Source organism: Pyrgilauda ruficollis, unplaced genomic scaffold (assembly GCF_017590135.1).
Source record: "Pyrgilauda ruficollis isolate IOZ18807 unplaced genomic scaffold, ASM1759013v1 scaffold34, whole genome shotgun sequence".
NCBI lineage: Eukaryota > Metazoa > Chordata > Aves > Passeriformes > Passeridae > Pyrgilauda > Pyrgilauda ruficollis.
The window spans coordinates 2,344,366-2,369,014 of NW_024524822.1; the positions used below are offsets into that span (position 1 = coordinate 2,344,366).

The window sequence follows — 24,649 nt, forward strand, 5'->3', positions numbered from 1 at the left end:
AGTTCTCCTTGCTCCAAGCACTTGATGTGTTTTATCAGTGTTTGTTTGTTGTTTTTTCTTAATCCAGAGAAAACCTGGAGCTCCTGGACCCCCAGGACATCCTGGGAAAACAGGAGCACCTGTAAGTACCAAAGCCCTGCTGTCCCTTTGGTGGCCTTGCTGCCACCCCAGCTGCCCTGGGGACACTTTCAGGGTGGATGTCCCCAAGCACTCAGGCTGTAATTAGGGGCTTTGGGATTGAGTTTCAAAGCAGCCTAATGGATTTCTTGTCTGCTTCCCCCTGAAACCCAGGATGTTTGATATCCAACTCCCAGGGCTGTCCTGGCAGCTGCAGCCCCTCAGCTCTGCCAGTGAGCAGGGCTGGCTGCTTTTCCTGGGGCATCAGGTTCCAGCCCTTGTTTTTGGGGAAGGAACCAGGTGGATCCCTCCCAGAGGCACAAAAACAAGGCAGGGAAGGGCTGGGGCAGGATTTGTGGGGGGATCCCAGCCCCATGCCCACTGCCCTGGCATTGCTGGGTGATGCTTCCCCCCCATCTAGCCATAAGACAAAGGAAAAGTAAAATTCCCTGTCCTGAAATCCCATCAGGAGCCAAAGCAGTGGGAAAATGGATCTGCTGCTGACTCCAAACCTGCCCTGGGCATGGTGGGCAGGGTGGGGGTGCCAGGGATGTGAATTCTCCCACTCTGCCCTTCCCAAGGTCACCTCTGGGCATTGCTGCTTGTCCTGCCAGCCTCCACAGGGCTCGGGGCAGGGTGGGGGGACACCCTGGGGACTCAATCCCTGTTTGTGCACAGGGACCCTGCGGAGCACCGGGAGAGCCGGGGGAGAAAGGCCAGCGGGGGTACACGGTGAGTGTGGGGACACTTGGGACAGCTGCAGTGTGCCCTCAGGGCTGCCCTGGCACCCTCAGCACCCCTGCCCCTCTTGGATCAGCCCCTGGCTGGGTGAGGGAGAGTCGAGATGGGCTTGGGGACAGTTTGGGAATGGTGTGCCTGGTTTGGAGTGATGGGATCGATGCCCTGGTCCCTCCCTGCTGTGCCAGGCAGGGCTGCCTCTGCTCAAAGTCATTCTCCTGCTGCTCCTCTTGTGCTGCAGCCCCAGGCATGGCTCAGACACAGCTCAGCACAGCACCTTTGGGTGCTGCACGCCTCCAGGTGATGCCCTCCCAGACAGGTATCCCAAAACAGCCACCCCAAAGTCCTTTTGTCACCCTCTAGAACCCCCCAGCTCTGCCTGTGCCCCTCCATGGGGGTTCATCTCCCCTGGGCTTGCCCAGCTCAGCTCCCTGTGGGGTTCAGGTGCCCTGTGGGTACAAGAGAGGAGAGCAATGTCCCCCTCTCCCACATCACTGCAGCTTTGCCCCACACTGCCCTTCAGCCTGCCTGAATTCAGGACTGCAGCAAGCAGGGGTGAAGGTGAAGCTGTAGCTGGTGGTGGATCCTGGGCTGGATCTGCTCTGACTCCTGCACGTGGGACAGGATCAGGAATGGCTTTGAGGCAGGAGCTGATGCAGGAGCTTTCACTCGACCTTTTCTCACTGCATTTTTTCTTCCCTGCCCTCTGTGTTGCTTCCTGCTGTACAACCCCTGGCTCCAATTATCCCAGGGGTTTGGTGGAGAACCTCGAAAGATCCACCTGGCCCTAGATGAACCGAGCTTTTCCCCAGAGTGAGAGCCAGAGGCAGGCAGAGCTTTCCTTTACTGCTTTCATAATACAGATTTTTTTATTTTCTGTGCTTGGATTTTTCTCCCCAGGGGGAACGTGGGCTCCAGGGCTTGCCAGGACGTGTGGGATACCCCGGCTCCGATGGTTTCCCTGGCTTGGATGGCAAACCTGGGCCCTGGGGGCTGCCAGGGGAGCAGGTGAGCCGTGGGCAGGCTCAGGATCAGGGGGAGCTGCAGCTCTCTTGTATTTACAGGGTTCCCAGATGAAGGCAGGGATGATGAATCTGACTCCATGTTCTCAGAAGGCTAATTTATTACTTTATGATACTGTATTATATTAAAGAATACTCCACTAAACTATACTAGAGAATACAGAAAGGATACTTACAGAAGGCTAAAAAGATAATAAAACTCATGACTCTTTCCAGAGCACTGATTGATCATTAAGTCAAAACAATTCACATGAAACCAATGAAACAATCTCCAAACACATTCCAAAGCAGCAAAACACAGGAGAAGGAAATCAGATAATTATTGTTTTCCTTTTCTCTGAGGCCTGTCAGCTTCCCAGGAGAAAACTCCTGGGTGAAGGGATTTTTCCAGAGAATGTGAATGCCACAGTCAGCAGCTGCTGGGGAGCAGGGTGGGCACAGGTGGCAGCCCCTCAGTGCCTGCTCTGCTCCTTCCTGCCCCTTCCCAGGGCCTCCAGGGCTTCCAGGGTGACCGAGGGCTGGCTGGGGACAAGGGAGAAGAGGTGAGTTGGCTCTGGCTTGCACAGCCATGGGCACCATGAGGTGCCAGTCCCAGCATTGCCAGTCCCAGCATCTGCTCCCAGTGCCAAACCCAACACCTTTCCTACTCATTCCACTGGGACCAGCACTGCTCCTGCAGCTCCTCCCCAGGCTCATCCAGGGCTTTGGCAGCCAGGGTGGAAAATGCCCATAAAACAGTGAATGCTGGTGGTTTGTCACCCTTTATTTTTTAATTTTCCCATCACTTAGTCTGCTTCAGGGCAGCATTTTTAGAGCTGCCCAGGAGATTTTTGGGCTTCTCCAAGATCTGATCATCCTGGTGGGTTTGAGACCTAATTTCTTCTTTTTGCAGCAGCAGTCCCACGTGGGTTATCAGACCCCTGTTCTGGGCCACACTTTGTGCCCTCCTGCCTGTGCCAGCCTTGTGCCAGCCCTGTGTCGCTGCTGTGGGTGACACCAGGAGCTGAAGGGAGGTGACACCATGCTGGGCACCAGCAGCCAGGCTTTGCCCCATGTACCACAGCCTTGAGGGTCCCCATCCTCCTGTCCCACCCTGTGTCCTTGGAGGCACAGCAGCCACATTTTAACTCCTGGTGGCCCAGCTGGGGCTCATCCCTGTTCCATTTCATCCCTGTTCCATTTCAGGGTTTCTTGGGAGACCCAGGACCAGCTGGGGACAAAGGAGAGAAGGGAGTGAAGGTGAGGGTGGCTGTCCCTGCCCCTCCCAGCCCTGCCAGGGTGGGCAGGGGTCTCTCCTTCCCTGCCACAGCCCCCCAGCCCCAGGTCCTGCTCTCCTCCATCACTCAGGCTGCTCTTGGCTTTTCCAGGGGGTGAAGGGAGAGAATGGGCTGCCAGGACCTGCAGGGCTCCAGGTGAGTCACCTGGGGAGCTGGAGGTGTCTCACACCCTGCCCTCCATGCCCCTCTCTGCGATGTCCCCAAGCTCCAGCCCACGCTCTCCTGCCTTTGGCAAAGCCCTCATGGTCTCTGTGGTGTCCCTGCCCCTCCTGTGAGGGAGGGGACAAAGGCAGTGTCACCTCAGGGTGCTGACGCCTCATTCCTGGCTTCTCTCCCAGGGGCTGGCGGGGCTGAAGGGTTCCATGGGCTTGCAGGGCCCTGCAGGACCAGAGGTGAGTGCATTTCCCTTCTCTGTGCCACCCAAAGGGGTGCAGGAGCCAGCGATTCCCACTGGGAAGAGGGGTCTGAGCAGCGATTTGCATCCAGGCACGTTGGAGCCTTGCCTCCAGCATTTCCCATCCCTGTTCTGTCTGGGAACGAGGAGAAATGAAGAGAAATGAGCTGTTCCAGAGCACATTGGGGTTTATTTTAGGTGGCCACCTCCAGCTGAGATGAATCCCAGGCTGGCAGCACCTGGTTTTGGCAGTGTGCTCTCAGCATAGGGACTGCTCAGTGCTCCCACATAACTGGGAGACATCCTGTCCAGGAAAGGGCTGGAAAAGGATTTGAAAGGAAAACTGGTTTGGTGGTGAATGGATGAGTTCTCCAACACGAAAGGGAGCTGGGGTTGGTCAGCAAATGTCCGAGGGGGCATCAAGCAGCTGATGTGAAGAAATGTGAAAATGATGTGAAGAAAAAGGGGGATTTGGGATGAAGGAGAGAATCAAAGCAAAAAAATGGCTTTTTTTTTTTTTTTATTTTTCTCTTCTGCTGCAGGGAGAAGGTGGCTCAGTGGGTGCCCCGGGCCCTGCTGGTCCCATGGTGAGTCTCAAGGTTTGGTACAGATGGAATTTCAGGCAGCAGAGCTGCTGCTGCCCAGAGTCCCTCCCTTGTTCTAATTTACACCTAAAAATGCTGCATTTGGTTAAAACCATCCAGCTAGCGGGGGGAGGGCTGCAAAAGCACCCGTGGTGTTAAACTCACCAGTAAAGCCCCCCAGCATCCCCGAGAACTCAGGAGTCCCTGTCCCACCTCTCCTGTGGGGCTGAGCAGGGTCTTGCCTTGCAGGGAGAGCCCGGCCAGCCGGGATCCCTGGGGTGCCGAGGCAGCAATGGCTCTCAGGTGGGTGTGCCCGGTGCCCAGCCTTTGTCATTTGGGATTTTGGGGTCTCTGTGCTCACCCCATCCCTGCCCTGCTGTGCTCTCTCCACAGGGGGAATTGGGCCCTCCTGGGATGACCGGGCCCCGCGGCCCCAAGGTAGGGGATCCACGGGAGGGGTGTCCCAGGGTGGAATGTCCCAGAATGGGTGTCCCAGGGTGGAGTATCCCAGGGTGGAGTGTCCTGGGATGGGTATCCCTGGATGGGTGCCCCAGGATGGTGTGTCCCAGGGTGGATATCCCAGGGTGGAGTGTCCCAGGATGGGTATGCCTGGATGGGTGTCCCAGGATGGAGTGTCCCGGCATGGGAGGCTGTCCCAGGCTCACCCAGCCTGGAGTGGTCTCCTGCAGCTGGGATGTGATCCCAAGCCACCCCAAAAGCTGCAGAGGCTGGCTCAGGGGTGGGAATCCTTTCTGTAGCCCTTCGTGTGCCATAAGCTGGGCACTCTGGAGCTCCTCAGCAGCTGGGAATTCCCGGGAGAGGGTTTGATCCTAACGGCAGCTCCCTGTCCCCCCTCTGCAGGGACCCCAGGGCTTGCAGGGCAGGCGTGGCCCCCCTGGCCCCAGGGGCTCTCAGGTGAGTGGGGCTGTCCTGGGCTGGGTGCATCCCCCCAGTTCTCTTCCAGGAGCTGCTGGAATTTGTCCCCCATGGATTTGGGAAGTGGATGGGAAATCCTTGACCTTGGGGGGTCCTTGTGGCCCCCCAGGAGTGGGTGGGTGGGAAGGGCTGTGTCCCCTGAGGTGTGAGGCAGCTCCTGGGCAGGTTCCTGTGGGCTGGGGTCCCATCCAGAGAGCTGGACAGGGAGCCACATCCCTCTTTTCCCAACATCCCCCTGCCTTTGCTTTTCCCAGGGTCCAGCAGGGCTGGAGGGATCCTCTGGTCCCAAAGGAGACACAGTAAGAGCGTTTTTTGGGACCTTGGTGGGGATGAAGCCCAGGTTGGAGGGATTTCCCTGGAAGGACCTGACATGTGGGGTTGAGGGGGTCACTGTCCCTGTTTTTGGAGGGGAGAGGGGGCAGCACTTCCAGCTGACCTCCCAAATGCCACCTGGTCACCCTGGGGAGGGGACATGGAGGGGCTGGGTGTTCTGATGAGAGCCCTCTTCACTCTGGGACAGGAGCCAGGGAATGGCTGGAGCTGGGCCAGGGCAGGGAAAGGTTCTTCCCCCAGAGGGTGCTGGCACTGCCCAGGCTCCCCAGGGAATGGGCACGGCCCCGAGGCTGCCAGAGCTCCAGGAGCCTTTGGACAGCGCTGCCAGGGATGCCCAGGGTGGGCTTGGTGGGGTGTCCAGGGGCTGGACATGGTGATCCTGGTGGGTCCCTTCCTGCTCAGAACAGTCTGTGATTCCAGGATTCCTCTTGCAGGGTACAGATGGTGCCCCTGGGGTGAGGGGACAGCTGGGACAGCAGGGCCCTGGGGTAAGTGCATGGGAAGGGGGTGGTTGGATGTGGGGTGCTGTCACCTGTAGTAGAAACAGGCGATCCCCCAGCCAGGGAATAATGTGCTCTGACTCCGTGATTCAGAAGGCTGAACAATTGCTTTATTAAACTATATTATATTGCATTAATACTATATTAAAACTATACTACTGTACTACAGAAAAACCTGTGACTGAGACAGCCAGGACACAGCTTTGAGTGATTGGCTAATCACTCAAAACAACTTTCACCAGTGTCCAATTAACCAAATCACTTTCAGTAAACAATCTCCATAACACATTCCACATGTGCAAAAACAGGGGCAGTGAATAGAGATAAGAATTGTTTTCTCTTCTTCTCTCTGCCTTCCCAGGAAAAATCCTTGGGAAGTTGTGCCTGCTGCTCTCTGTGAAGAGTGCTGTGGCCACACTCATCCTCTCCCTGATAGCCCCACAGAATCCTGCAGGGAATGCCCTGTTTGCCCAGCTTCCCACAGGGCTGCTGAGATGCCAGCCACATCCCTGTGGCCACACTCATCATCCCCAAAGCTCCTCTGCCCCTCCTGCTCTCAGGCACCTCAATTTTTATTTCTTCCCTGTGGATTTATCAGCAGAGATTGTCCAGCCCTGCTGATCCCTTCCCTGGGGCACCCTTTTCCCAAAGGATTTGGGTGCTCAGGTGCCCTTTCCAAAGGCTTGGGACAGCCTGACCTTCATCCTGCCTGGCCCAGGTGTCCCCTTCTGTGTCCTGGGACCTCAACCCACAGAGCTGAGAACTGGGGCTTGAGTGGGATGAGGGGTGGGATGTGGAGGTGCATCTTGGAGTCAAATGAGGACCTCAGCCTCATCTTATGGGCAGCCTTGGGAGGGTTTGTGACTCTTCTAGTCCCTTTTTGGGGAACAAATCCCACTGGGGATCTCAGCAGCAGCCCTGCAGAGCCAAAGTGGTGCCCCCATTTCCCAGCCCATGCCATCCCTGTGCTGTGGGTGGGTTGTCACCTCCAGGAGCACATGCAGTACTTCCCTTTGTGGTTTTCTTTTTAAACTTGCATTCTCTGTCTCTCTGAAGGGTTTTCTTGGCCTGCCAGGTGCAAAAGGCACCCAAGGAGAGCAGGTGAGTGATGGCATCCATGGCATCCTGCTTTGGAAGCAGGAGAGCTGTGGCAAAGCAGCCCAAAGCTGTGGCTCTGTGTTCTTTATGTGTGCCTGGACTTGATGTTTAATTAGGTGCCAACTGGGGACCTAATTAAACTGGGTTTGGGGAGGCAGAGCTGAGCTTGGGCTCCTTTTGCTGGAATTTTCAGGCTTGGGAGTGTCCTGAGGGGTCACCTGCCTTTGGGAGCTCAGAGAAGTGGGAATGCTTTGGCCTGAGTTAAGGAACACAGCAGTGAGGATACTTGGCATTGTTTTGGTGGTACCAGAGATGCCACCACCAGCTGGGAGCTGGCATTGGCACGGGCTGCTGGGCTTGGTTTGGTAGGGATTGAACCCAAAAGCCCTGGAGCCAGATCCAGCAGGTCCCTGCTCCCAGCTCAGAGGAAAGCCCTGACTGGAGCAGGGCAAAATTCCCTTTATTTGGTGCCAGGATAAGACACAGCTTGCACCAGGGGTTTCTCATTGTAACCTCCACTGCTGCTGCTCTCACAGGGCTGCCGAGGTCCAGGTGGAGCCAAGGGAGATCTGGGAGCCAAAGGAGGCAAGGTATCCATTCCCAAGCCTGTGGTGCCTCCAAATGCCACCTGGAGGTTCCTGGTCACGCTGGGGAGGGGACGTGGAGGGGCTGGGTGCTGGAATGAGCCCTCTGCACTCAGGGACAGGAGCCAGGGCACGGCTGGGGCTGGGCCAGGGCAGCTCAGGCTGGAGCTCAGGGCAAGGTTCTTCCCCCAGAGGGTGCTGGCACTGCCCAGGCTCCCCAGGGAATGGACTCATGGAGCTGCTCCCTCTGCTTTACCCAGCTCTGGGTAGCTGTGGCTGCCCAAGGACCCCGTCCCCTGCTGGGTTTTGGGGTCTGGGGCAGCCAGGCAGCTCATTCTGTGCTGATCCCACTCTGATCCATCCTTCCCTGCTCCATCTCACTTTGGCTGTTTAAACAATGAATTTCCCCCTTTCTGGTGGCCCAGAGGCGCTGGGGGAGGAGGGTCTGGGGTGCTCTCCATGCCAGTGATGGGTTCTGCAGGGGAATTCCTGCCTGTGGATCAGGGAATTGCTGTCCCTGCTTTGTGACATTCTGTGTTTTGTTCCTCCAAGGGCCCACGAGGAGCACAAGGAGCAAAAGGCCCTCCAGGAGCCCGGGGCCAGGGGGGCTTGCAGGGCTTCCCCGGCCCCCGAGGGGCTGCAGGGCCACGGGGACCAGACGTGAGTGCCACTGCTGGGCTGGTGTCATGGGGGGAGCACGCGTGTGACCTGTGCCACAGCGTGGGGACAGCCAGGAGAGGGGCAGGCAGTGCTGGTTTATGGGATCTCTCCCAGGGGATCCCTTTAACAGCATCGGGAGCTTGGCCCAGAGCCCCAGCCTTGGGGCTGCAAACCAAGCTGTGCCCTGCCTGCTCCACACCTCTTCACCCCAAAGTTCTCTGCTGGGTTCACTGCTGCCAGAGCAGCCTCAGGCACAGGATTGCCAGCCCTCCCCAGCTGCCTCAGCCCAGCAGCTCTGCAGGATCCCGCTGAGTCCCTGCTCTGGGTCAGCTCCTTTGCAGCTTTTGGGAGCAGAGGGTTCGGGGATTGCTCATTTTGTGCCCCTCTCTGACTCCTGCCAGGCTCCTGGAGCCTGTGCTGGCAGTCCTGAAGGGCTTTGGGAATGCTTTTTCCTGCAGTGTGTACTCTGAGAGAGCTGTCTGGGAGACTGAAGCCACCTCCACATCCGTGTTTGAGGCTGCCTGCTGATCCCTAGTGATTCCCAGCTTCTCAGGAAAAGGAGGATTATTTTCCCACCCACATTTCTAGTCTGCAAGGGGATGCCCTCCCACTCCCAGGGCTTTTGGGATACCTTCCTGGAGCTGCTCTTTTGCTCTCCAGGATGAGTAACAGCTCCTCCCACCTCTCCAGGAGCTGGGGATGCAGCAGGAATCCTCTCCTGCTTTGTCCACCCTCCCAGGCAGCACTGCTGGCACAGGGGCTGGAGCAGGCAGCAGACTTGGCACAGCACTCCTTGGAATTGCCTTTAATTTGTCCACCAGGAAACAAAAATATTCAACCATGTCGTTTTGGGCCACACCAAACTGATTGAGATTTTTCTTTCTGCCTGGTTTTTAACCCTGGGGGTGGGGGAAGTCCCCATTCCCACCAAAGCTCAGCTGGTGCCAATTATTAATGGCACCTCTGGTCACACTCGCGGTGTTTTTCCCTACACCAGCAGCAGGCTGGTGACTCCCCTGGGATCTGAGGCTGTGTTTTCCCTGGATGATTCCTCCCCTCTCTCCTGGCAGGGGGAAGAAGGTCAGATTGGACCTGCAGGGCTAAACAGCAGCGAGGGACCCAAGGTCAGCACCAGAATCTGCTGCTTTCCCAGGGGCTGCCCACTGCCTCGGATGTGCCCACCCTGCCAGGGTCCAACCCAGGGGCACCATCCTGGGGAGGGTCTCCAGCCTCTTGGCCTCCTCCCTGTGCATGGCATCCCCCTGAGCAGCCCCTGTAGATTTGCAATGTCTGTGTTTTCCTTTGTGTGGATTTTAGGGATGCCAAGGACCTGACGGCCCTAAGGGAGCCCCAGGACCGCGGGGAGCCCGGGTAACTAACGGGGTGCTGGAATTTGGATCTTGGAGCATCTTTGGCTGTGAGGGATTGAAACAAATCTGGATTGAAACACCCCTTGCTTGGCTTGGGATGTGCTGGGGCAGAGCACATCTTTCAGGCACAAAATTTTCCTCCAAATCTGCAGCTTTGCCCCTGGCAGAGGGATGGTTTTGTGATTTCTGGTGTTTTGCAGGGCCGTGCGGGGCAGCGTGGGCTGGTTGGAGTCCCTGGACTGCCTGTAAGTAGAGGATATCCCACATCCCTGTGCTGCCATGGGGAGCTGCTGGCTCTGGGACATGGGAGCAGCATCCTGGAATGTGGCCAGACCAGAGGGTCAGGAATTTGAGCAGGAAAAGTTGGGGATGAGCAGCTCGAGCTGTGGCACGTTGCATTTTGACAAACCACCTGCCCAACACCACGACTTCCTCCAGAACGCTGAGCACAGAAAATTCCAGGAAAGAACTTTATAAGGAAGCTCTGTTATTCAGAGCTGAGGCTGGTGAAGGAGCCAGGAATAAATAGCTGGGGCAGGAGGAGGGAAAACCCAGCCGAGGTGTTCCTGGTGGGAACAGCTTCCCTCCCACGTGGATGTTATTTCCCGTCCCAAGGTGGGATGGAGCAGGGAGGAGCTGCTAGAGCTGTGTGGGATGAGCTGTGCACCGAGGAATCCACAGCTGCCACTGCTGATGTCCCACACTGTCACCCTGAGGGGTGGGGGCAGGAGGAGCCCTTGTGGGGCCCGCCTGAGCCAAAACTCTCCTTGCAGGGCTCGCGGGGCGTGCCGGGAGCGGAGGGAGCAGAAGGAAAGCCTGGTACACAGGTTCCCATCCTACATCTGTACTTGCCTGGGGACAGGGTGCTGGGGGGTGTGGACAGGGGCAGCTGAGCCCATGGGGACACCCCCCAACCTCCCATCCTTGTGGCTGTGTGGGACAAGGCCCTGAGCCAGCAGTGGGGTCACTTCCCAACCTCCCATCCTGTGGTCACGTGGGACAAGACCTGATACCTTCAGTGGGGACACTTCCCAACCTTTCATCCTTGTGGCTATGGCTGACCTTGATGCCATCAGTGGGGTCACTTCCCAACCTCCCATCCTCATGGCCATGTGGGACAAGACCTTGATACCATGGACTTTGCCATGATGGGGACTGGGAGAGGCTGTTCTGCTTCCTCATCCTCATCCTTGTCCTGCAGGGCCACCCAGGGATTGTGGGCAGCCCAGGCAGGAGGGGACCACTGGTGAGTAGAGCTGATTTTCTGGCCTTCCATCCCTCTGCTCAGGTTTATCCCTTTGGAAATGTGCCTCCAAAGCATGTCCATGGGCAGCTGGAGGATGCTCCTCTGGGAGGGTGCTGAGGGGGGAAGGATTGGGAACAGGGCAGTGGGATTTCCCACCCCTGGCACTGCTAGCATGAACAAATCTAGCAGCAAGACTGGGGCTGGCAGCAGGTTTTCCCCTCTGCAGGATATCATATATTTATCTTTGCTCTGAAAAAAAAAAAAAAAAAAAAAAAAAAAAAAAAAAAAAAAAAAATCTGGCACTTCCCTCAAAAGAGAGGATGAAAACTGGGTCAGAGACAGACCAGAGTGCTGCCAGCATCACACAGAGTGTCTGGGGGCACGAGTGGGTGTTGTGTCTGTCCACACACAGCCGTGCTGATTCCATGAGGAATCCAGGAGCTGGATTTCAAGGAAAAGCCCCAGTGCTGCCTTGACCATGCTGGGCCCTTCACTTGTGCTTTGGCTGGGCTGTGTCTCTCCATCCTCCTCTCCTGCCTTCCCTCCATGGCTCCTCTGCTGCCCTTTCCTCCAGGGATTTGCTGGTTTGCCAGGGGGCCGTGGGCACGCTGGAACTCCTGGATCCACAGTAAGGAGAAAAAAAAAATGTTCCTCTGCATGAACTGTGTGTGTTTTCCTAGGTGGGATGTCAGTGGGGCTGGTGGAGAATGTGGGACTTTCCTTGGGAATCAGGGCATCTGTAGGACCTGATCATACCTGGCTGATAAAAGACATTAAAAAGCCTCAGTGGTGGAAATAACTGTGGCTAGGGAAGAGCAGAATCATTCCCCCAAGGAATCAGCCTGCTCCTGGAACTGTGCAGCCTCCCTGAGCCTGGCAGGGTGTCCATGGGGAATGGCAGCTCATGGAAACCAATCATGGCTGAGCAGGAGCTGGCTCTGGGTCCTGGAGGAGATCCCAGTGGCAGAGGGTGGCACAGGTTCAGGGGGAGGGTGCTGGCACGGCCCAGGCTCCCCAGGGAATGGGCACGGCCCCGAGGCTGCCAGAGCTCCAGGAGCCTTTGGACAGCGCTGCCAGGGATGCCCAGGGTGGGCTTGTTGGGGGGTCTGGGCAGGGACAGGGATGCTGCACTGGATCCTGGTGGGTCCCTTCCAGCTCAGTGACCTGGGATGGAGACCTGGAACAGCTCCTGCAGCTGGAACAGCTCCTCCCTGAGAGCCTGCACTCAGCTGGGCTTGGTGGTGATGTTGAGAGCAAGGATTGTCACCTGCCCTGGTGACAGCCCTGCCAGCCATGGGTGTGCAGGAGCCAGCAGGACCAGCCACAGTGGCCGAGTTTGCCCCCTGTGACCCTGCTGGCCCCACGAGCTCAGGGCAGCAGTGGGGGCTCAGCAGGGCTCGGCGTCTCTCAGCCTTTGACTGACACCTCCTCCCCAAATAATCCCAAAGGGCTCTCCAGGAAAGCCTGGACCTGATGGAGACCCGGGTTGCTTGGGCCCAAAGGTGAGAACTGGGGTTTGGGAGGCTGGTTGGGGGAGTGATGGTGCTCACAGCCCCCAGAGGCTCTGAGCTTCCCTGGGGGGATCCCATGGACTCAGCCCAGGAGCTCCTCAGACCCTGTGGGATCACTGAGGAAGGGAGGGTGCCTGACTGCATCCTGGGGGTGGGGGTTTGCTAATTCCCTTGTTTTGCCTGCCAGGGGCTGCCTGGGAAGCCTGGCTTGGAGGGGCCACAAGGACCTGTGGGCACCTATGTAAGTGATGGAGCTGCCACGGAGGGGACATGGAGGTGGCCGGACTGGGAGGAGGATGCAGCAGCCCCCAGCTGGGCACTCACCTCCCTCCCAGGGCTCCTGCCTTTCCCTCAGCCACCTTCTCCCAAAAATACAGTGATGCCAGGCAGCCCCAGCTGCCTCCTAACCCTGAGCTCTTCCCAGGGCTATCCAGGACCTGCTGGAGACCGCGGGAGGTTGGGACGCAGGGGAGACAAGGTAGGGAAGGGGCACCCCCTCCAGCACTGGGAGCATTGGAAGCATTTTTGGGATGAGTTTTGAAGCCAGTGGATGGGTTTGGAGGTGCCCACATCCTCCATCAGCCCTGGTGGGAGGAGAACAGCTGGATCTGCCTCCCACAGCTGGTGACCCATTGGCACTCCAGCACCTCCTCTGCCTGAACACCTCTGGATTGTTCTAAGAGCTGGTTTTTGTTTGTTTTGTTGTGCTTTTTAAAGAAGTTTTTGCATTAAAACATACAGAGGAAAGGAAATCTTTCTTGCCTCCTAACAGGGAGAAAGGGGAGCTCAAGGTCCACCAGGATTTCCAGGAAAAGCTGGTCCGAAGGTAAGCACTGTTTGCTGCTGTTCTGGGCAGCTCCAGCCCCTGGAAAGCACCAGGCAAGTTCTCTGTGCTGGGCTGGGCATGGGGAAAATGGGAAAGCTTTGCCATGGGGTGTGGAGACCCTGAGAGGCATTCCCTGGGTCAGGGAGACACAAGAAGCTTCCCTCTAAAGCTGTCAGACCCCACTGGCTCCTTCCCTTGTTCCTGTGTCCCTGAGCCAGTCCCTCCCCATTCCCCCGTTGGCCCTCATCCTTGTCCTGCCCCATGCCACTGTTCAACCCTGGTCTCTCGAGGTACAGGGACCTGGGCTCCCCCCATGACTCCTGGCTTTGGACCCTGACCATCTCACAGAGCAGCTGAATTAAACATCATTGATACAATGCAAACACCCTTTTTGCTTCCTTACCCTGGACTTTATTAGCAGCTAGTTTGGCTGCTACAACAGGGGGCTTTTGCCAGTCCTGCAGTTAAATGGGCAGGGGCTCAGCCAGGGCTGTGTCACCAATGGTGCTCTTGTCCCCCAGGCCCTGCCAGGTCCCCCTGGTCCTCGTGGTGCTCCTGGCTCCCAGGTAGGGCTCTCCTTGCTTCCTGTATTCCTGGCTGCTCCGATCCCTCTGCATGTGTGTGTGACCTGCAGTACATCCCCTGTGCTGCCTGCAGCACGATCCATCCCACAGCCCTTGCTGGGAGCAGGCAGGAGCCTCATCCCATTCCCTGCTGCTGGCCTCTGTCCTGATGCAGCACAGACACTGCTGAGGTCCCACACTGTATTTGCAGGAACCCCTGTGGCAGGGAGGAATGATGAATCTGACTCCATGTTCTCAGAAGGCTAATTTATTATTTTATAATACTGTATTATATTAAATAATACTACACTAACTATACTAAAGAATACAGAAAGGATACTTACAGAAGGCTAAAAAGATAATAATGAAAACTGGTGACTCTCTCCAGAGTCCTGACACAGCTTGGCCCTGATTGGCCAAAGAGTGAAAACAACTCACAGCAGAACCCAATGAAACAATCAGCTGTGGGTAAACAATCTGCAAACACATTCCACATGAGCACAGCACAGGAGAAGCAAATGAGAGAAGAATTGTTTTCCTTTTTCTCTGAGGCCTCTCAGCTTCCCAGGAGAAAAATCCTGGGCAAAGGGATTCTTCGAGAATGTGAATGCCACAGTCCCAAGACAAGGGGATTTCTCTGAGCAAAGCCTCCCCTGGTCCCAGTTCCATGACACACTGCTGAAATCCTTCTTTTCCCAGGGCAGAACAGGTGACCCAGGTCCTCGAGGGCTCCCAGGGCTGCCTGTAAGTGCAGAGCTGCACCTTGCTGGGCTGGGGGGATGTCCCACAGGGTGGGCATTTGTAGGAACCCTGGTTGCTGAGAATTTCAGAGTTTCTGTGCTGACAGGCACTGACCCCCAGGAGAACACTGCAGTGACCTGAGGCCGTAGGGAAGGCTTCCAAAATGGAATGACAGAACTGGGATTGTGGGTGTGGAGTTTGAATAGAAGTGTCTAATATCACAGGGTGGGAAACTTATTAAAGTTTTGGCATATAGTGATATATATATATATATAGCACGATGGAGGTTTTAGGGCAGATGCTGGTCCTTCTTCTTCATAGTTTTAGTATTGTGTAATTAGATAAAAAAGTCTGCATTGCGGCCCACAGGTGGTTGGTTATTAGGTTAAAAGTAAAAAAAAAAATTGTCATTTCTTAATTAGACAGTTTATCCTTAAAAAACCTTGTTGAAAGAGAAATACAGTTCCATTTTTAATTTGTTAGAGTGAAGTACTATAGAACTATAGCACGATGGAGGTTTTAGGGCAGATGCTGGTCCTTCTTCTTCATAGTTTTAGTATTGTGTAATTAGATAAAAAAGTCTGCATTGCGGCCCACAGGTGGTCCAAAAGGAAAAAAAAAAAAAAAAAAAAAAAAAAAAAAAAAAAAAAAAAAAAACCACCAAAAACTTAACAGACATCAGTGCCCACTCCAGGGCATTGTCATCCCTGGGGTGGTTGTGGGGCAGGGAACACCCCAAACCCTGTGTGTGGGTGGTGACCAGTGGGGTGTGGGGACAGCAGTGTCCTACACCTGGAGCAGGTGGCACCTTTGGACCCCAAGGTGACCCAAATGCATCAGCCATGGGGCTTTCCCTGGCTTAGCCCTCCCAGAGCTGTGTTTTGGGGGGCCTACGGGGTTTTTTGGCCTTGCAGGGTGTTCCTGGCACAAGAGGGCTGGATGGCATGCCCGGGAAGCCTGGTTCAGCTGGAGAAAGAGGCGCTCCTGGAGCAGCTGGGGCTGCTGGCCCGCCTGGCTACCCGGTGAGTGCTGCTGGGAGCCATCCACTGATCCTCTCAGGAGGACAGGGATTAGGGATTTTCCTGCAGCAGCCCCTTTGGGGAGCTCCCTGAAGCACCTGCAGGAAGGGAAGGAAAAGGGAAGCTGTTGCAGGGGGCTTGAGGAGGTGGAGCGTGGATTCCCTTCCCGTGGCCGTGTGTGCTGTGTCAGGACATCCCAAAGCTGCAAAGGCTCCTGAGCTTGGGCCAAGCGCCTCTGCTGATGTGGGGTGTTGGATTTCAGGGCCAGGAAGGTCCAAATGGACGTGAAGGACCTGCAGGGATGAGAGGAGAGAAGGTGAGGACAAAGGAGAGGATTTGGTTTCCCCAGGAGCTGCCCAGAACCTTGGGCTCACCCCACTGACCTCCCTGGGGCTGGGGGGGCCAGCACTGCTCCCAGCTTGGCCCCATCACTGTGGAAGGGGGATTTACATCTCGGGGAGCTGCAGAGACGGAGAACCACCACGGCTGCTTGTCCTGCCTTTGTGTCCTCTGCAGGGTGAGGTGGGAGCTCCCGGGGCAGCCGGAGTCCGCGGGCTGGATGGGGAGCAGGTACAACAGCTGGGACCTGTGTCCCCACCCCAGTGGGGCTGCTCCAGCCTCCCCCTCCCCAGTTCCCTGCTCCAAGGATGGGAAAGGATGGGAGGAGGCTGCTGGTCCTCAAAAAAGCCAGAAGGGTAAAGCTGGGCCCATGAGCTGTGCTAGGGCTGGGCTTTTCTCTCCTCCACAGGGACCACCAGGACTGCCGGGAGCAGAGGGTCAGCTGGGGCCCAAGGGTGAGCAGGTGGGTGCTGGGGGTGGTGCTGGGCTCACCCCACTCCTGCAGGGTCACTCAGGCACCTGAATCCATGGGAGGTGTTTGAAACCCCCCCCGGCATCCTCATGCCTGGGGATTGACGTTGCTGGGCATGGCAGGGGGGTCCCATAAGAAAACTGGATTTTTCCCAGTATGGGAAATGATGGTGGGCAGAGCCAGGCTGAGCTGGAAAAGGCAGCCAGGAATAATCCTGGTCATCTTCATCCTGTCCAGGGAGAGGCAGGAACCCGTGGAGCTCCGGGCATCAGAGGGAGCCCTGGGGAGCCAGGGGACGAGGGGACAGAGGGGCCACCAGGACGGCCTGGGAAGCAAGGCAAGGAGGTACGTGTGGGATTATCCCCACAGGGAATGGGAGTGGGAAAGCTGCTGCCTCTGGACCCTGCCCATGCCATGGCTTTGCCACACAGAGCGTGGGATGCTCCCGTGGAACCAGGGGTTGATGCTTTGGGGTCCCCGTGCTGGGCAAGGCGTGCTCAGCATTTTGTCCCCACTCACTTTTGGGGTACGGGGTCACAGCTGGGGTGATCTCTCAGCCCCCATGCCTTACCTAGCATCAAAATCCCAGTCAGGGGAAGGTGGAAAAGCCCATGGAAATCAAAGCCCAGCTTTTCACCTACCCTGGGATAGGGCTGGGGAGCAACTGCTGTGTCTGATGTGAGCATTTCCCCCTGGGCAGGGTGACACTGGTGACACTGGGGACCCGGGCGAGCCAGGACTGCGGGGACGGAAGGTGAGGGGTGTCTCTAACTCTGTCCCTCTTTCCAGCATCTCAGGAACACCCCTGGCCTGCTGCTCCATGGTGGGGACAGAGCAGGACAGGGGTGTCCCCATGGCTGAGGAGCAGCCCAGGGTGACCTGCTCTCTGTGGCACCTGGCCAGAGGGTGACAGAGCTCACCTCCATGCAGAAGCTCATTTATTGCTGTTCCTTTTCCCTCTTTGTGGTGAAACTTGTCTCCATCCCTGAGCAGGGCAATGCTGGCCCCAGGGGCCTTCCTGGAATTCCTGGTCCAGGAGCTGCCACAGGTGAAATTGGAGGGAAAGGCCAGAAGGGAGAGAAGGGCCGAGAAGGTTTGCTGGCAAGTACAGCTGGGGCTGGGCTACCTCACCCTTCAGAGTCCCCAAAGGAGGGCACTCACCCCTGCTGGGAAACCTTGTGCTCTGGGAGCTGCAGAAAACCCTAGGAACTGTCAAATCTCCATAATTAGGGAGTTTCATGTCTCACAGGCATGACACCAAAATTGGGTCTTGCTGGCACAAAAGGAAGGTTTGGGTTTGTGGGGCACTTTGCCTGGAGGCAGCATTGCCCCAAATTCCAGCCATTGCCAGGCTGGGAACACGTCTGTCTCCCTCTGTGTGCCAGGGCCAGGGCGGTGTCACCGGAGCTGCGGGACCTGCTGGAGCCAGAGGATGGTTTGTAAGTCAGATCCCCCTTTCCCCTTCCAACCTGTCCCAGGCCTGGCAGGGGACATTTGTGTGACCAGGAGCATTGGTCAGGGCCCCATTTCTGTCCCAGACCTGGTCAGGGGACATCTGTGTGACCGGGAGCACTGGCAGGGCTGAGTGACCTGGGCTCCTCTGCTTGTGCCCTGAACAGGGGGGGACAGGACTCCGAGGTCCTCCTGGGCTCGACGGTCCCGAGGGAGAGAAGGTATGGAAGGATGATGGTTCCAGCCCTTCACCTCCGGGTGAAACTCCCTTTTCTGGCCTCTTCCCAAGCTCTCCTGGTGGGAATGTGCTGGCACTGGCTGCATGGGTGTCCTGGGCAGGCTGGTGGCAGGGGGACCTGCCATGGGACACCCCTGAGATCAGAGTCAGCAAGGCAGGGAAGGGTTTTCCATGGACAGAGCTGTTTCCCTTCCTTTCCCAGGGAGATCCAGGGCCACGAGGCGTGGATGGACCTGCTGGGGCTGCAGGATTCGAGGTACTGATGCCTGGAATGTTGCAGAGCTGGGAACTGCCAAAAGCTTCCCCTGCTCTTCCCTATTTTCAGTACAACCCAAAGGATTTATTGCTCCTTCACTGGCCAGGTCGGGGGGCTCAGAAATGAGGAGGGGGTTTAACACCTCATACTCAGCACTGATTCCCAGGACTCTAAAACCCCAAACTCACAGTATCTAAACCCCCAAAATCAGACCCTTTCCAGCACCCAGTGGTGCCTCATGGAAAACTAGCTCCTGCTGCTGAATCCTGTTCACTCCCACGTGGTTCCCAGTGCTGTCTTGGCCAGCTGAGTGTGGGATGTGGGACAGGATGCTCAAAGTTCCCTCAGAGGTGAAGGACACAGTGGTGAGGGGCTTTTTCTGATTCCCCATGTCCCCACAGGGACAGGCCGGAGATGACGGAGCGAAGGGAGATGGTGGCAAGCCCGGCCCAGTGGTGAGTACCAGCTCTGCCCCCAAGAATTCCCTTGGGAAAGAGGTTTGGTGGCATTTTGGGATGTGTCTTACCCTGGGGGTGGCTGCAAAGGGAGCTCTGCCAGCCTGGCTCCCGGCTCTGGGACTGAGTCACTGCTTCCTTGGATTTCCCACAGCAAAAGCTCATGAAAGTAATTTTAACAGAGCTGTTAAAAGCCGTGCCAAAGTGCCAGGGCTGTTGCACAGGTAACCCTGGGCTGCTGCAATCTGCCTGAGGCAGCTCCAGGGCTCTGGATTTCCCCCTCCTTGGAGCAGATCCACAGGTGTCCCTGTGGCTCCAGGGGCTGCCCAGAGCCTGGAACACGTGAGGTGCCCCAGGATGGGCATTATGGGCATGGCAGAGCCCCAGATGTGTTATGGATGCCCCAAGCTCAGCTGCAGGATAAATCCCACCTGCAGTCCCACCTTGCAGTGCCACTCTGCCCAAGCAAGACATGCCCTTATGGAATCCCAGAATCCCAGAACTGGGTTGGAAGGGACCTCAAAGCTCTTTGGATTCCATCCCCTGCCATGGGCAGGGACACCTTCCACAGACCAGGTTGCTCCAAGCCTTTAGCTTAGGTGATTTTCTGGGAGAGGTCAGGCTCCCCTGCCATGGGCAGGGACACCTTCCACAGACCAGGTTGCTCCAAGCCTTTAGCTTGGGTGATTTGCTGGGAGAGGTCAGGCTCTGGGATAAAATCTGGGTGGACTTGCTGTGGAATAAACTGCAGGGGGATTTGCTATGGAATAAACTGCAGGTTTATTTTCAAAGCTCAGTGCAGCTGAAGTCCCTCGAGGGGTGTCTGTTCGGGCCCTGCTGAGGATGGGGCTGAGCAGTGTCCCCATCTCCGTGCCCTGCAGGGCTCGCAGGGGGCTCGGGGACTGGCAGGTGCCCCTGGGCTCCGGGGCTACACCGGGCATGAGGGAGCCAGAGGAGTGGTGGGCACCAAGGGACAGCCAGGCCGGCAGGTAACGCCTCTGCTCCATGGGGACAGGCAGGGGACATCCCTGGCACAGCTCTCCCTGGGGACAACAGCCCCAGCTGTGCCCTCCTGCCTTCCCCTGGTGCCAGCCTCCTGTTTTGTCCCCAAATGAACTTAGGGGACTCTTGGGCCACCAGGCGAAGCTGGAGCCACCGGGCTGAGTGGCACTGAGGTGAGCAGGCTCCTCTCTGCCCCATTCCCTGCCCCAGCTTTTCCAGCCTCCCAGATCTGTGTCCCTCACAGAATAACCCAAATGTCTGAATAACCCAAAGTTTTGGAATTGCCTTGAATTTTGTTTTCCTTCTTAGGGCCTGGTGGGTGCAAAAGGGGAGCCAGGAGAGCCAGGAAAACCAGGACAAATGGTGAGGAGTGGGATGGAGCCGTGGTTCTCCCTGAAAGAGGCTGGGGGATGCTGGCATCTCCTGGATGTGTAAAAGTCCAGTGCAGGCACCATCTCCTGCTCCTGCTGAACCCTCCCACAGCCCCTTCTGCCCAGCCTGCTCCAGAGAGAGGGAAAATCCCAAAGGGAAGATCCCAGCCTAGAGCATCCTCCTGGGCACACTGGGGCAAGGCAGGGAGGGAAGCAAGGAGGGGCATCCCCTGCACAGCATCCTTACAGGTTTTCCTTCTCCTTTGGGATTTTAGGGGCCTCCTGGACGAGCTGGTCCTAAAGGACAGAAAGGCCGCAAAGGAGATAAGGTACCCCCAAAGTCCTCCCCTGGGGATGGCACCTGAGGGGGACTGCCCGGTGGGCATGGGGTGGGCAAGCCTGAGCTGGTCAGTCCCACTGGGGACCATGGAGAGCAAACAGTGGGAATTGCCCAGGAGGACCTGTTTGTCACCACCTGGCAAACACAGGATGCTCTTGGGCTGCCTTGGCCTGGTTTTTGGCTGAGGGGCTGGCAGGTCCTGCCTCCAGCCTGGCTCAGGTGGCCCTGGGGGGCACAGGGGCCTCCCCAGCTCTTGGTGCCCAGCTCCAGAATCCCCCAGTGCCTGCTGGGCTCTGTCCCCATCTCCTCCTCCCCAGTCCTGGGATGTGGCTGAGCTGTTGGAGACCCACATCCTGCCTCTTTTTCCTCCAGGGTGATGTGGGGCAGGAAGGGGACAAAGGGGTCCCAGGAGAAGCTGGCAGACGGGTAAGTGGCACTGCTGTCCCCACGAGGGTGGCAGGGAGCTGCTCCTTGGAGCCCATGCAGGCTCTGCAGGGTGGTCCCAGTTTTCTGGGGGCTCGGAATCCCTGGAGAGGGGATCCTGGAGGGACGAGGGGTGGCTGGGTCAGTTTGGAACTACCTGTGAGTCTTTCACCTGTGGTCCCCAGGGCAAGCGAGGCAAGATGGGCCAGCAGCCCCCGCGGGGTCCCTGGGGACACAAGGTAGGTGGCTTTGTCAGGTTCTTGGCCCCCTGGCAGTTTGGGGGTGCTCCCACCTGCCTGAGCCCAGGGTTAGAAAAGAATAAACCATGGTAACTGAGGGCTCTGTCCCCCCAGAGCCTCCCAGCCCAACAGGGGCACCTCCCACACCCACAGCCCCATGGGCTGCTCTCCCTGCCCTGGAGCATCACCCTGGGCACAGCCAGGGCTTCTCCCTTTGCATTTCAGGGCTACCCAGGTGACAAAGGACTTCCAGGACCCCAGGGCCCCCAGGGACCCTATGTGAGTATCAGTGTAGGGTTTTGGGTGCTGGCTGCTCCCTGTTTGACCCCGCTGTGTGACCCAGCTCTGCAGGGACCCAAAGCAGAGACCTTTTTAAAATGAGAGTTTTTAAATGGTTCATCCATCTCCTCCTGTCTTCTCCTCCCAAATTACCATCCCAGGAGGGTGTGTGCAGTCAGACAAATCACATCACTACCAAAATGTAGGTAGGTTCTGGAGGCCAAATCCTTCTTTTAGGCATATGTCTGATGCCAGGCAGTGCTGAGCACTGGTGGGACTGTGCCCACCTTCCCAGAGAGCTGTCATGGCTGGAGGCACAAACTGCAGCCAGCAGAAAGGACCCAAATATTTATTTTAATTACTAGAAATTGCTTTTTCTCTGCTTAAAATAAAAAAGCCCAACTTTGGCAACTTCACAAAAAAAAAAAAAAAAAAAAAAAGCTGGATATTCTCAGCCAGCCAAGGCACCTCCAGTGCATTTTTAATGGGCTTTGCTGAGGGATCCTGAAAGCAAAAATCAAAGAAACAATGAGAAAATGCCTCAAAGCTTCTAAAACTGCCTGAAATCCTCAGAATCCTCAGGTGTGGGGAGGGCCCTCCTTGCCAGGGGCTGACAGGAGCAGCTCAGCCGCAGGGCGAGTCCGTTCCATGTTTCTCTCTTAGGGCATCCCAGGGCTGAAGGGCATCAAAGGAGACCCTGGACCAAAAGGACACAAGGTGGGGGACACGTGCCAGGCACAGCAGGGACACTGGGCACAGGGTGGCATTTAATTTGATGAATGCCATCCCTTATTCCCTTCTTTTTGAACCCTGATGGCTGCACCATCTTTCTCTGGGGGTTGGCCACCATGTCCCCAAGTGCTGGGAGATGGAACCTTTAGATTTTCTCCTAAATCCAAGACTTTTGTAGCTTTTCCATCCTCCTGGAGTTGCAGGCAGCAGTGTGGAGCCTTTTAATCCCTGCTCTCAGCATTGATGCTGATGCACCATGAGCTGAACCTCCCTTGTGCCATTCTTGATGGATCCTTGGCTGGAGAAACCGAGCACATCCCATGGATCCCATCCCATCCCAGGCACTGGGGAGCTGCTCAGAGCCTTCAGGAAAATGAAACCTTGGGAATCATTAAAATTTTAAATTCATTGTCAGCTCAGTGAGCATCTCCTGGGAGAGCAGGCAGAGAGGAGGCTGTGCTGGGATATTTCCCCTGCTTCTGGTTTCAGCACACCAAGAATCTTCTTTATTCTCTCCAAGTGCTTCCTGGCAACTTCCAAGGTTTTCCTGAGAGATGTTTTAGTCTGGGATGATCCTTTCATCCCTGCTGCTGCCTCTGTCCCAGCCATGTGGGTGCAGTGAATTCTCTGGAACAAAAAGGATGGGTGTTTGGGGTTTTTGCTCCAGAAGTTTTGCAGCCAGCCTTAACTGGGAATTTCCTCACCCACACTGGTGTCCTGGGGGTTCTGTCCTTCCCTTTGCCACCAAAGCTCTCCCTGATTCTCTCCTAGGGCGAGAAGGGCAGCAAGGGTGACCTGGGCCAGCAAGGGGACGATGGTTTCAAGGTGTGTGACAGGTTTTGCTCTTTTCCTTCTCCCCGGTCCCTTGTCACCCTGTGTGACATCCTGCCATGTTTCCAGGGCAAGCCAGGACCCCATGGTGTCCCTGGGAGGCCAGGACCCAAGGGAAAGCAGGTAAGGGCAGGATAGAGAGGGATGTCAGGGATTGAAATGAGTATTTGGGGTGAATTTCTTGTTTTTTCCATATAAAATCCACCTGGGGAGGGGGCTGGGTTGTAGAAGGATGCCAGGCTGGGGGATGTCCTGTGTAGTGCCCTGAGCTCTCTGTTGTCCTTGCAGGGTGACACTGGCCCCCCTGGCCCACAGGGACACCCTGGAATTCCTGGGACACCAGTGAGTCCTTCCCCCTCCTGCAGGTTTGGGGTTCACTCCTCACCCCACAGGGATGCAGCTTTGATCCTACCTGCCCCCCTCTTATCCTGGTCCTGTCCTTTCCTTCCAGGGCTTGTCTGGACCCAAAGTAAGTAGTGGGGAGCAGCTGGAGCGGGATCAGCCCTGCCATGGGATCCCTCCCCTCCTTCCCACTCCAGGGGTGCGGGGGGCCCGTGGGGGTGCAGCTCAGCACAGCAGCATCTCCCACCTTGCTTTCCTTCCCTTCTCCACCTCCTCCTTTGGCAGGGGCTGAGAGGTTTCCCGGGCCTGCCAGGCCCCAGAGGCACACCGGGAATGCCGGTAAGCAGAGCCACAAACGCCCCTCAGCCCAAAATTTGGGTCTCTCACTCCCCTAAACGTGGCAGTGAGGTCCTGCCATGCCATGCTGTCATTCCATGGGGATGTCCAGCTGCTGGCACTGGTGGAGGAGCTGCTGAGGAGCTTGTGGGCAGCAGCCAGTGCCAGCAGCACTGTCATTGTACCCCCAGGGTCTGGCTGGCCCCCCTGGTCCCAGCGGGCCTGCGGTGATGCTGTCCCAGGAGGAGCTCCAGGTGAGTGACCCAAAGGGGCTGTCAGGGATGCTGTCCCATATCCTGCTGCTTCTGAGGTCCCCTGTGCACCAGGACCAAGAAGATCCAGCTACTCCCTCTCCCCTCACACTTGTCCTTGTCCCCTGCAAGTGCCATCCCCTTCCTCAACACCTGATGATGCTCCTGGTGGGGGGATCTATGGTCAGCTTGGTGATATCCCCTCCTTTTTCTTTCAGCACCTCATTTATTCCTCCAACCACCTGAACTACACCGTGGTCTGGGCTCTGCTGGACACCCTGAGCCGGGAGCTCCAAGCCCTCGTGGAGCATCCCAATGGCACCAAAACCAAACCAGCCACCACCTGCAAGGAGCTGCTGCTGGCTCACCCCGGCCTGCCCGATGGTACCAGGGGCATGGGGGGCCCCCCTGGGCCTGGCCTGGTCTCCAGAGCCTGTGAAGGGACAGGCAGCTCTTTGAAATAAAGAGGGAATAAGGATTTTGGGGAATGAGGTCAGATGGGCTTTGTGGGCATCCCTGCAGAAATGGGCTGGCAGCCAGGCCGCCAGCTGGGGTGGGATGGCACTGTGTGGCACCCTCCCTGTGCCAAACCTGAGTGCCAGGGCTGTCCTCTCCTCCCTCCAGGGCAATACTACATCGACCCCAACCAGGGCAGCCCCCAGGACGCGCTGAGGGCCTTCTGCAACTTCACAGCTGGGGGGGAGACCTGCATCGCCCCCGTCCACAACCAGGTACGGGGTGGCTTTTATGGGGCAGCTTCAGCCCCGAGGGA

At 57.0% G+C, this 24,649-nt stretch overlaps 1 protein-coding gene across 1 annotated transcript in view; it reads left to right on the top strand.

Annotated features, from left to right (window-relative positions):
- LOC121357670 (collagen alpha-1(I) chain-like) overlaps window positions 1-24,649 on the top strand; it is an 83,014-nt gene that overhangs the window by 57,122 nt on the left and 1,243 nt on the right. Inside the window, exons 11-65 of the mRNA XM_041475195.1 lie at window positions 68-121; window positions 796-849; window positions 1,756-1,863; window positions 2,366-2,419; window positions 3,063-3,116; window positions 3,245-3,289; window positions 3,493-3,546; window positions 4,091-4,135; window positions 4,382-4,435; window positions 4,526-4,570; window positions 4,994-5,047; window positions 5,323-5,367; window positions 5,836-5,889; window positions 6,958-7,002; window positions 7,536-7,589; window positions 8,136-8,243; window positions 9,314-9,367; window positions 9,561-9,614; window positions 9,814-9,858; window positions 10,387-10,440; window positions 10,815-10,859; window positions 11,434-11,487; window positions 12,308-12,361; window positions 12,558-12,611; window positions 12,795-12,848; window positions 13,143-13,196; window positions 13,718-13,762; window positions 14,459-14,503; window positions 15,415-15,522; window positions 15,782-15,835; window positions 16,036-16,089; window positions 16,268-16,321; window positions 16,568-16,675; window positions 17,031-17,084; window positions 17,321-17,431; window positions 17,716-17,769; window positions 17,950-18,003; window positions 18,223-18,276; window positions 18,678-18,731; window positions 19,613-19,720; window positions 19,853-19,906; window positions 20,043-20,096; window positions 20,380-20,433; window positions 20,817-20,870; window positions 21,053-21,106; window positions 21,332-21,385; window positions 22,049-22,102; window positions 22,889-22,942; window positions 23,018-23,071; window positions 23,237-23,290; window positions 23,400-23,417; window positions 23,576-23,629; window positions 23,818-23,880; window positions 24,096-24,261; window positions 24,502-24,608. Of these exons, the coding sequence (XP_041331129.1) occupies window positions 68-121; window positions 796-849; window positions 1,756-1,863; window positions 2,366-2,419; window positions 3,063-3,116; window positions 3,245-3,289; window positions 3,493-3,546; window positions 4,091-4,135; window positions 4,382-4,435; window positions 4,526-4,570; window positions 4,994-5,047; window positions 5,323-5,367; window positions 5,836-5,889; window positions 6,958-7,002; window positions 7,536-7,589; window positions 8,136-8,243; window positions 9,314-9,367; window positions 9,561-9,614; window positions 9,814-9,858; window positions 10,387-10,440; window positions 10,815-10,859; window positions 11,434-11,487; window positions 12,308-12,361; window positions 12,558-12,611; window positions 12,795-12,848; window positions 13,143-13,196; window positions 13,718-13,762; window positions 14,459-14,503; window positions 15,415-15,522; window positions 15,782-15,835; window positions 16,036-16,089; window positions 16,268-16,321; window positions 16,568-16,675; window positions 17,031-17,084; window positions 17,321-17,431; window positions 17,716-17,769; window positions 17,950-18,003; window positions 18,223-18,276; window positions 18,678-18,731; window positions 19,613-19,720; window positions 19,853-19,906; window positions 20,043-20,096; window positions 20,380-20,433; window positions 20,817-20,870; window positions 21,053-21,106; window positions 21,332-21,385; window positions 22,049-22,102; window positions 22,889-22,942; window positions 23,018-23,071; window positions 23,237-23,290; window positions 23,400-23,417; window positions 23,576-23,629; window positions 23,818-23,880; window positions 24,096-24,261; window positions 24,502-24,608 (3,354 nt within the window). The remainder of the gene's footprint in view (window positions 1-67; window positions 122-795; window positions 850-1,755; window positions 1,864-2,365; window positions 2,420-3,062; window positions 3,117-3,244; window positions 3,290-3,492; window positions 3,547-4,090; window positions 4,136-4,381; window positions 4,436-4,525; window positions 4,571-4,993; window positions 5,048-5,322; window positions 5,368-5,835; window positions 5,890-6,957; window positions 7,003-7,535; window positions 7,590-8,135; window positions 8,244-9,313; window positions 9,368-9,560; window positions 9,615-9,813; window positions 9,859-10,386; window positions 10,441-10,814; window positions 10,860-11,433; window positions 11,488-12,307; window positions 12,362-12,557; window positions 12,612-12,794; window positions 12,849-13,142; window positions 13,197-13,717; window positions 13,763-14,458; window positions 14,504-15,414; window positions 15,523-15,781; window positions 15,836-16,035; window positions 16,090-16,267; window positions 16,322-16,567; window positions 16,676-17,030; window positions 17,085-17,320; window positions 17,432-17,715; window positions 17,770-17,949; window positions 18,004-18,222; window positions 18,277-18,677; window positions 18,732-19,612; window positions 19,721-19,852; window positions 19,907-20,042; window positions 20,097-20,379; window positions 20,434-20,816; window positions 20,871-21,052; window positions 21,107-21,331; window positions 21,386-22,048; window positions 22,103-22,888; window positions 22,943-23,017; window positions 23,072-23,236; window positions 23,291-23,399; window positions 23,418-23,575; window positions 23,630-23,817; window positions 23,881-24,095; window positions 24,262-24,501; window positions 24,609-24,649) is intronic.